The 11,048-nt window shown below is 34.6% G+C and overlaps 1 protein-coding gene across 1 annotated transcript in view; it reads left to right on the top strand.

Moving 5' to 3' along the window:
* The first annotated feature begins 10,688 nt into the window (after positions 1–10,688).
* Positions 10,689–11,048, top strand: part of PDE3B (phosphodiesterase 3B) — a 109,686-nt gene continuing 109,326 nt past the window's right edge. Inside the window, exon 1 of the mRNA XM_009288896.1 lies at positions 10,689–10,759. Within this exon, the coding sequence (XP_009287171.1) occupies positions 10,689–10,759 (71 nt within the window). The remainder of the gene's footprint in view (positions 10,760–11,048) is intronic.

Raw genomic sequence — 11,048 nt, 5'->3', positions numbered from 1 at the left:
CCTTACATATAGTAAAAAAAACTATTACACACTCATTTCATTTATGTCCCAAGCCAATATATTCATGTATCTGCTATAAAAAACAAAGGCTTTTAGCTAGATCTCTCAGAAGCATGATCCTGTTTATAAAGCATTATTGCCTAAAGCCTCAGTACAAAAAAATACATACTAAAGTAGCATTCCTGCCTATCCTCTCTAAGGCTCTTTCATTTTGCTGGGCAGTGTACAGAATCGGGCCTCTCAACTCAAAACCTGAAAATTCCTTAGTTATTTTAATTTACATGCCAGATTAATATATTTTACAGCAATTCAACATTTTTCTATTCAGAAATATGTTAATTGCACCATTAGATTTGGTACAGACCTATTTGTGTAGGAGACCTGGCTGAGGAGGTAACTAAATAATTGAAATCCTGGGATGTATCCTAACACCATAACTGCCCCATGTACATTTTAACAATTCCTAAACTACGAAGTATATAAATTGAGTCTGGAAAATGGTTATCTTTTTTTCCCTAATATATCAGAAAGCATTGAAAGTTTAACTAAACATTTCCTTAAAACTGGAATGCTCTTTTCCTTCTTCCCTCCACCCCTTTCAAAACTTGCATGACAAATGCATCAATTGTGGGAAGAGGACATGTTAATAAATAAAAGCAAAACTAAATTTATGTGTAAAGGATAGATTCCTCACTTTCAGCGTTAAAGAAAGCAAACATGCCAAGTATGTAATATTTTAATGAATAGGGCTATTTTAGTAACTTCACAGTAAGTAATTAAGGCCAAAACTGAAGAACATAAAATCTTGTTTAAATCCAACCTTTAACAATACTACCTGACATCTGATGTTCACTTTTTAATATAAAAGTACCTCAGAATTAACAGCAGCAATTTGAATATATGATGTAAGCAACTTCAGTTAAAGTATGTCACTCAGCTTCTTTGGTATTTGGCTAACCTTTGATATTTTTTATATATCAGTTAATGAAAGCAGTGTGTAGTGTTTTGAATCCCAAAGGTTGCATGCATCTAGGAGACCTACATTTAGGAAACTACTACATTGCAATAAGACTTACAATAATTAAGTACTAAAAAACAAAGTGGTCAGGAATCACAAACTTTCAAACCATTATCAAGCACACATTGGTACTAAGCAGTAATTATTATGAACTTTGGGGTCTTTGTAATTAGCAGCAGTCACAGAGAAACAGATTACAAATCAGCAAATTTTACAAATCAGCAACTAAGTAAACAATAATAAAGGGTAATACAGGTATATGTTCACTTCATTTACTAATTGTACTGTTTGTTCACTATGCTTTTTTCTCTGGCAATTTATTGGCATAATATTCACATTTAATAAACATTCTAATTCTAGCAAAGACGACATTTTGAATATAGCAATCCAAGGAATCAAGTAAACATAGCACTGCAGTTCGTTGTAGATCAGTGCTAGTGAATACTGTATCAGTGAAATTTATTATGTGATATCTATTCCTCTTGAAAAAAATTATTTGAATGCTGAATAAATAAAAACCTCTGTAACTCAGTTCATGGTCAATGTTATGCTAATAGTTATAATAAAATAAGATACATGCGTTTCATGTAACTTGCAATTGATATAACATTTTTTCCAAATGTAATTAAAATTCCATCAAGGTTGAACTAGACACATTTTCAGATCTCAAAAAAACCCTCGAGATTTTTTTCCATGCTTCCATAAATTCTTACATAATTTAAACAATCACAACATGAATCATTATGGAATGGTATAAATGATATGGCAAGTACATGATAAATAAGAACTCAGTTAATAATGTAAACTTAACATAGTTCTTCACTGATACAGCGTTTGTTATATTAAGCATCAGTCATTGCTACCTAGTTATTACTAATTGAGCATAAGTGCAAAGATATCATAATGTAAACCTCTGGGTTTCATTAATCAGCTCCGGTAAAACCTATTGCTGTGTCCAGTTCACTCTCTTTCAAGGTCCTTTCCTCTCAGGTTTTTGTTAATTCAAACACAAAAACTCCAAAGCAATGAAAGAACCCTTCTAAATGTGTTGCTTTTGTTATTGTGGGTCAATTATTGCGAGAAAGTTCCAACAGGTGCACTTGGCTGATTGTTTCTACATCATTACTTTGTACCCCAGTATGCTGGACACATTTTAGCTATAAATAAGCACATAAAATTTAATCAACTGAAGTTAATACACTTGCATTATCTAGATTCAGAATTTGTAAAATTTCCATAGCATACCCTCATTTTTGCTTATGTAGTCAATTCAGACGTGTTGTTAACAACAGGGGAGAGAGGCTTTTTATGATGGACCCGTCTTTGCTGCTTGGGTAAGCCCCACAGAGATTAGCAGTATTTTCTAAAAGATCCTATTTATTCTTACTCATAAGAACATCACCTGACAAAAATGAACATCTTGGAAATATTTAAATACATTTTCACATCCAACTGTTCTTCCTCCTCTTACTGTAACATCATGCCTAAAGGTAGTAAGCGCTACTTTTGAGCACAAAAACAGCTGAGTTAAATCATCAAGTTACTCAATCTTGTGAAACTGCTGTCTGCTTTACCTGCATTTGTTTGCCTTTGACAACTAAATACAATCCCTCAATGTTTGTAAATAATCATGATGTATCATTATACCGTACAGAGGGGACAAAAGCAGCAAACCATCAGAGTTACAAAAACATTTCAAGTCTTTAGTTGGTGTGCAGTTTCTGATGTAGTAAATTCAGGCTCTGAGTTGTCTTAAGCCCAAAGCACGCAATGGGTACTGCTTTCAATAAACTGTGAATGGTGAAAGGGAGTGGGAGCTTCAGCTAAGATGCTAAGAGCAGACTGATAAATTACTGCAATTGTACGCAGTATTGATTATGAATGCTAAACAGTCCTATTGTATTATATGAGGAAGAAAAGTAACTTTTAGCTAAATAAGTAGACTGAAATAGGAAAGATTACTGAGACAAGTTTGAAATTGGAACACTTTCACTGCATGTCATGACTTCCTGGACAACATAGAAGGCTCAAGATTATGTACAATGAACAACTGAACAATTAATAAAATTAACCTAAGAAATGCTGGTGCCATGCTTAGGTTTTACAGGACAGACATAAACCACATAAATTTATCATTTTAAAACCAGATTTCTGTCTCCTACTACAATTTATTCCTGTCTGCTTTTTTACTCAGATGAGTTCTTTCTGTGGTTAGAATGACAAAATACTTCCACATTAATAAGCTAATTAGCTTAATTGCATAATTTTGCTATTTTTTTAATCTCATGTTGAATCTCCAGAAGAAATAGTTACTAAGTCACAATTACATGATTCTGTTACATTTCTCTTTCTGTCTGTCTGTGTGTAAAAAAGTTACATTTACATGTTTTGTTCTGGAGATTTGCTTACATAGACTGTCTTACAAGACCATCATTACTTTGAATGCTAAAACCAAATTAATCTCCAAACATTTCAGAAGTCAAGGTAATGATATATAATAGTTTATGATAATCTTAGAATGCTTAATATTCCAGATAATAATCTTTTTTTTTATTCAAGAGGTAAGATACTGTACATTATTTCCACATATTTTCTGTCAAAGCACTATTATTCAGACATTTGCAGCCTGATACTTCAACTCAAAGGTTTCAGTTTTATTTAATTATTAACAAAACAAATAGTGAATATGTTAATACTATTTTCTTCTAGGTCCAAGCTTTTACAATACTTACCATAAGAAAGCATTAAGTACGATGAACTTCTGAATACATTAAGGCCTATAAGGGTTTCATACACATAACTGAATGAAATAATAGAGCCAAACAAAATAGTAGAGATTATATTCAAGCATGTGCTGAAACACAGGCCAGACCCTGAGGAGGTGTAACTCAGCACAATTTCTTTACTGGGTTGTTTTATGCCTGCTGACAATATAATGTAATTTTAGCAATTTAACAGAATTTAAATGAATGTTAATTAACAAGGACCTGTCTTAATGATTTAGTGTGAATAAAATGGGTATCTGAAAGACGTGGAAATGAGAGAAGCTGACTAAATGATTCAGCTCACTTTTTTTCCCCTCTCCCTCCCAGTAAATTACCTGACTTGGACTGATTTTGATCTTTTTCAGAATATATTTATGCATCTGATGCTCATGTGTTAAGTCGGACTTCTCTGAAAAACCAAACCAGCTCCCTAGTTAGATTTAATCTTTGGCACTATTAAAGAGCAGAGTCCATAAAATGCCTCTATTTCAATTCAAGACAGAAATTTCAATTAGCAAGTTAAGGACTGAATTGCCATCGAAATATTAGTATGTATTCTTAAGTTTAATGCTATTTCACTGAAGATGTAGATTTTATAATAAAACATGATTCAGCATAAAGTATACTTTTTATAGAGAGATGCTACATGTGAAGAAAGTCTCCTATTTTCTGTTTTATTACTAATCTTCAGTTTTGCTTATACTATAGGATGACAAATTGTACTCGAATAATCAGCTTTGAAAAAGTGAAATCTGGCAAAAATTTCACATTTGACAAATTCCTGCATTTTTACTGTCAAAAAATTAAACTATCCTGCTATTCTCCAAATAAGCTCATGTAAAAAAACCCAGTACCATATATAATTACACAGTTCTTTAATATCTTAAAGCCAGAATTTTGACAGCTATTTGTTGAACTTGATAGCCCATTATCTTTATTGAAAAAGTGAAATCTGGCAAAAATTTCACATTTGACAAATTCCTGCATTTTTACTGTCAAAAAATTAAACTATCCTGCTATTCTCCAAATAAGCTCATGTAAAAAAACCCAGTACCATATATAATTACACAGTTCTTTAATATCTTAAAGCCAGAATTTTGACAGCTATTTGTTGAACTTGATAGCCCATTATCTTTATTCTTATTAGGAAATAACCATCCAAATTCATGGTACCTTGGGGAAAGAATTCAGCCAAAGACATCTTCATTTATTTAAATGGGTAATTTCTGAACGACTTCTCATTTTTTTCTAAATTTATACATTATATATTGCATAAAAATGATGTTTTAAAAAGTTATGCAATTCCATTAAAACTTTCCATAAAGCTAATATGAAGTGTTAGACTATTAATGTTATTCAAAGGAATACACAGATTATACATGGCCTGACTATTGAAATCTCATCAGCATCAATAGATTCTGCTTGTAAAACATTATTTCAACTTTAAAGAGACTAGGGTATGAAAATACATTGCAGCTGTAGAGGTGCACATCATTACATGCTTATCTGGAAATGCACATGTTGGTCCATTTCAGAAGAGTCCAAGTTTGTTCAGATGAAGAGGCTGATTGCTTAGATTTAAAAAATATAGTAGAAGAAGCATCTGGATACAGTACCAGAAGCCAGCATGCTGCTGCTTCTCTTCATAAAAACAAAAATATGGGCACCAGAAAAAACTTGAGAGACCAGATAAAGATTTGTGTCTTTCTAGTTTCTAAAGAGTTAGTGTTTAATTAGGTTGATACAGTATTTCTGCTACTCACTGATTGTTCCTCAAAGTTTGTCACTGCTGAGCTACAGCTTGGATCACCACACCGGTATTTTCCTTTGCCAGAAATGGGAAATCTCATCTAACAATGGCAGCTCCATCTTTCTAGTGCTATCACCCACATTTTTTAAACTGACAAGCGCTATATCCACTAGGGACATCTTATCATACAAGGAACAACTTTTTTCCACTACTCCTTTTCAGTTTTCTTTGCCATGTGCCTGTTTTGGACAAACTAAACTAAAAGATATAACTTGTAGTAACTTGGTCTTTGTTGCCACATGATGAAGATCAAAATGTTGTGACTTACCTTTGAAGCTGACTGCTTTGCTTAACGTGGAATGCAACTGGATCTCTCTTTCCCACCCTTAGACATGACAAATACACTAACAACACCTTATTGCAAGTATACTGACATGCATAATGAATACACTTGCACAAGAACCCCCTTTTACCTGTATTTTTTAATTCCCTGAGTAACTACATCTCGGTATCCTTCAGTCGCTTGTTTCCATTATGTCTGGTTGCCTATAAACCACTACAGATCTCTCTAGGCCTTTAGCGCTGAAGACATACAAAATTCTTAGCAGTTGATATCGTAGCCTGCTTTTAAAGGACAGGACATTACACACATGTATTTGAGATCATCCAAGCAGCTCTAGTTGCTAGCTGCAGCACATGTTTCTACAGTTCACCAAATAGAGCAGCCACAGCATTTGCCACAATACAGACTTAGAAAGATAATACATAATGCTGGTGTTTCTCCGAACATTCATTCAAATTTGGTTAAGACTTTTGATTTCCCTAAGTGAACCACACTTGTATGAGTTTTCTGGAGGTGTAGTATTTCTTTTGTTTGTTGGTTGGGTTTTTTTTTTTTGCTAACTGATTATGGCTGTAATAATGCCGTTTCTTTATTTATTCAAGCATCTGATGTAAAACTGAAAACAAAGCTGAGGTACAGACAGACATATGGCCTGACTATTGAAATCTCATCAGCATCAATAGATTCTGCTTGTAAAACATTATTTCAACTTTAAAGAGAGCTAGGGTATGATCAAAATACATTGCAGCTGTAGAGGTGCACATCATTACATGCTTATCTGGAAATGCACATGTTGGTCCATTTCAGAAGAGTCCAAGTTCCTCACAAGTTCCTCACAAGAGTCCAAGATCCTCACAATCACTGCCTGCATCATCTTAACAGTCTTTATATTAATTTACAAATTAATTTCTCAAACTGTAATATTCAAAGAAAAAATAATGAAAAACATGGTATTCAGATATCAACTTCCTCATGAATATGAATGTAAGAAAAGCAGCAAATTCAGTAACTTATTAACTCAGAGCTCCAACACAAGGTATGTCCTCTGTTCCCTTTTTCTTTTTTTTTTTTTACATATGCTCTACACTACAACAGTAGTCAGGTAGTAGAATAGTTCCCTGAACAAGGCAGAAATTTACCCATTCTTCAGTCATACACAAGAATTTATACGCAAATGAGCCCAAATTATGCTTAGAAAGCCAAGCTATTTAAACCATGTAGCTGGTTTAAATTCCTTTTGTTTCCAATTTCAAAGGATACTTTGTTAAAAGAACTTGATTACATCTAAGTCCATTATTAAAAATGAATCTCAAATAGAACAGATGCATTTTGGCCAAGATAAAGATCAGTCCTCGAGACAGCTGTCAACCATATCTGAGACAATTTTGTCACAGAAATACACATAAAGGAGAATCTAGAAAGCACTGATGTGTCTCGTAATTTCCTGAAATATTACCCTCTGAAAGTTTCCAAGTTAAGCACTATATTGTTAATCTCTTTCCCCATGTAAAAAGGGCAAGGATTACAGTCAGGGCACAATTACATACAATAATAATTAGATCTAATTATGATTACTTTGATGAATACAGTATGGAAGGCTTGAAGAGAACCTTTAAAGAGGACTTCCTAGAGTTTCATTAACCTTTCTGTGCTGATACAAGAGAAAGCACAAAATGGTTTTCTGAAGTGAAGAGCTGGGCAACTGTGTCCAAAGTTATTAAACAGATGCAAAAATTGTCCAAATGGTGAGAAACTGTTTGGAATCGCAGAACTAAATTAGGAAGGAGTAATCAAAAGTTTGTATTTGATGTGTTTGAAGAACAGGAGACAACAAAGGTACTTTGAGGTGAAAACCACAGCAATTTTGAACAGAGCTGATCCCTGCATATACCAAGATTACAGGGCACACAATAGCCAGGGCATTGACAAAAAAAAATGGGCAGTGCAAACAGAAGAGAATGATTAAAACTTAGAAATATTCAAGTGGATGTGGTAAGATTTAGACATGTTCTGGATGTGTGGGTCAAAGGAAAGAAAGAGGCCAAAGAAGATGCCAAGATTACAGCCTTGAGTGAAGAGAGTCATGGTTATATTCTCTGTTCTTTCTAGTTATTCTGTTTTGGCACAGAGAACAGACAATGAAAACAGTAACTCAGTATTTTGAAATATTATAGCCCAATTTTCATTTAGAAACTTACCAAATAGCAACTGAAGACATTTGTTTGTACCTCGAGGCCATAGTATCAATAGCCACTGTTAGCTAGGTGCAGGTATTCTCTCATATGGCACCTTAAGAATCAACCAAAATCACTAAACTACCTATCTTCTTTTGTTAGTGAAACTAGAAGATGAAAAAAAAATTACATTACCCTGAAATTAATTTCTTCATTCCAATTTAAATGAAACACTTTATATTTTTCTGTATTTGTTTAAGGAACAGTAAATGAAAAGGTATTTCTTTATTCTCAAAATTATTCTGTCACAAGGAGAAATTTAGTTGACGCTCTTCTAATTTATGATAGATGCTAAACTACTCAAACCAAGTTTTCTTTATACTGAAATTGTTCATGATTAGATTGTAAACTCCTCAGGACAGGGGCCTGGAATATGCTAGGAAGAGTATTGTTAGGCAACAGAGATGCTACTAGAGAACAACTATATTCCCATTACATTTTGGAATGAATTGTGTATACATTTCTTCAGGGTGTTTTTGCACAGACATACCACTGAAATAAAAGCTAATTAATTCATGATAAATGATCTGAAAACAAATAAATAGTAAGGTGGTGAAGTATGCTGTTGATACTAAGTTACTGAGGGTAGTAAAAATAGAGCTGGCTGAGGGAATCTGCATACAGCCTCACAATCCTGAGTGCACTGGCAGGTGAAATTTAATGTAGATAACCATAATGTAAACATAGAAAAAAAATCCTACCCTTACCTATAAAACTATCCAGTGGATGTAGACGTTAACAGTCAGAAAATAGATCCTGGGATCTATATAGTTAATGCTATGAAAAGAATGTTCAATGTTTGTTCAATGTTCAACAGAACAACATTCAACAATGCTCAGTTTATTTGCTTTCTCACTTCCCTAACAAAGCAAAACAAGTAAATGACAGGAATTACAAGGAAAGAACTGGATAATGATATGAAAACCATTATTTTGACTGCTCTTGTGGTTTAAATACTGTGTGTAACTCCTGGTCTCCTCATCTCCAAAAGCATATAGTAGTGCTCAAAAAATAAAAATAAAGATTAATAGTAACAGGTGAAAAAAATCAAATAGACTAAAACTCTTCAGCTTGGAAAATACAAGACTGAGGAAAGATATAAAATCATGAGCTGAAAAGAGAAGGTGACTAGAGAGCAACTGTTCATTGTTTCTACCAAAATGAGCAGAGTATCAACTAAGACAGATAGGAAACTTTAAAAAAACAAAACCATATTTCACACAATGCATAGTCAAGTTGCATTGAGCAAGGACCTCTTCCTGCAGTACACTGCAGATGCCAAAAGCCTACATGGACTTAAAAAAAAAAGATTGGGCAGATTTGTGGAATAAAAATCTACCGAGAACTGTTAAAAATAAGATGCCTCTTCTGATTCAGAAGGTGCTAAAGCCACAGATGGTTGCATTCAGGGTATTAAGGGATCATATGATGTCCTATCCCTGTACTCTTCCTCAGGCACTTTCTAGTGTCCACTGCTACAGACATATATACTCAAATACAATGTTTTAATGAAGACTATCTAATTATTTCTGGAATGCATTTATTTATAGCCGAATTCAAGGGAATCGAAAAATAAAGGATATGCATAATAGCAAGATACATCTCAGCCTTGAAAACATTTACATATACACTTGATTGTGTATCAATTATTGTGTATCAATTGATATCATTAACATATGAATAGAAGTAAATGTAAGAATATAATTCCCAAAGGAACTTCACATTTTCTCTTTTGAAAACTTTTTAACACCGATTCTGTGCCATCATATTGGTACTAAGTGTACCAAGTGAGGGCAGAATTTCTTTTTCATTTCTGGGAAAGAGTGTAGGAGTATTTCTAACAGAGGAAGGTGTACGACGGTATTAAAATTCCATCAGTTTGAGCTGCCTTTTGAAAAACAAATCATTACTTATTTCCATCTTCTTATGTACAGAAGTTACATTGTTTCTCACTGCATATTGTATTTTCTGTCAGCAATCATGCTGGACGATTTCTGCATATTGTCAACTTTTAGGCCCATATCCTGCAGCAGCACTTCCTGCTACACCACAGCTTCCCCAAAGCAACTGCTACTGGAGTGCTATTCAAACGTAGCAAATCACAAGCGATGGCACCAAGTCATTTCAAGAATTCCTTGTTTCAATAAGCACGCAAAAAGTGCAATCACCGACTTACCTGATCTGATTTCTAAACCAATTTAAGTAAAGCAGTACAATATTGTGTGGAAACACGGCTCAAAGGACATCTATTTCAAGTAACGAGGTAAAGACGCAGAGTTATAATTTCAAAAGTGCTAAGCAGTTACTCTTCCAGAAACAAACAGGACGAATGAGCAAAGGCATTACTCAAAATCCCATTAGCTGCCTATTTTCACTTACAGCAGTCTGAACACTTTTAACAGTCTGGTCCAAAATGATTATTTTCATCCATTCCAAAGGGATTAGCTGTGCAAATAATCAAAGCTGGTCGACCAACGCGGTCTGATCTGTAACTTAGTTAACAGAGACTGAAAAAAAGAGCAGACAATTACTCTAATCCATACTTACTTTTCAGGTGTTAAAAAAAAGAAAAAGAGGGATGGTCCTTAAAGGGAAAATACTTCGATACCGTTTGTGTGCTTTAAAGCCCGTACTAGCAACTTTTCCAGGGTATCTCAAAACCAAAAGACAAGATAAAAAAGAAAGTTAAACCAGCTCAGCGTTTCTGTCCCTAATCGCTTGACCAGATGTCCCTTCCCGCAGCTGCGGCGCGGTGGCGAGGGCGGTGCGCGGCCGCCTGGGCTCACAGGGGCCCGGCCCGCTCCCCGCACGCTCCCCCGTGGGGGCGGCCGACTACCGCGCGGGACATAGATATATTTTTAAAAAAGGATCTGATTAATACACACGGAAAGCGCGGTTCCCTGGGCCCGGGCGCCGCGGGATTCCTCCGCTGGCCGCG

This window comes from Aptenodytes forsteri, unplaced genomic scaffold, assembly GCF_000699145.1.
Source record: "Aptenodytes forsteri isolate BGI_AS27 unplaced genomic scaffold, ASM69914v1 Scaffold8, whole genome shotgun sequence".
Lineage (NCBI taxonomy): Eukaryota > Metazoa > Chordata > Aves > Sphenisciformes > Spheniscidae > Aptenodytes > Aptenodytes forsteri.
This window is presented reverse-complemented; position numbering and strand designations above follow the sequence as displayed.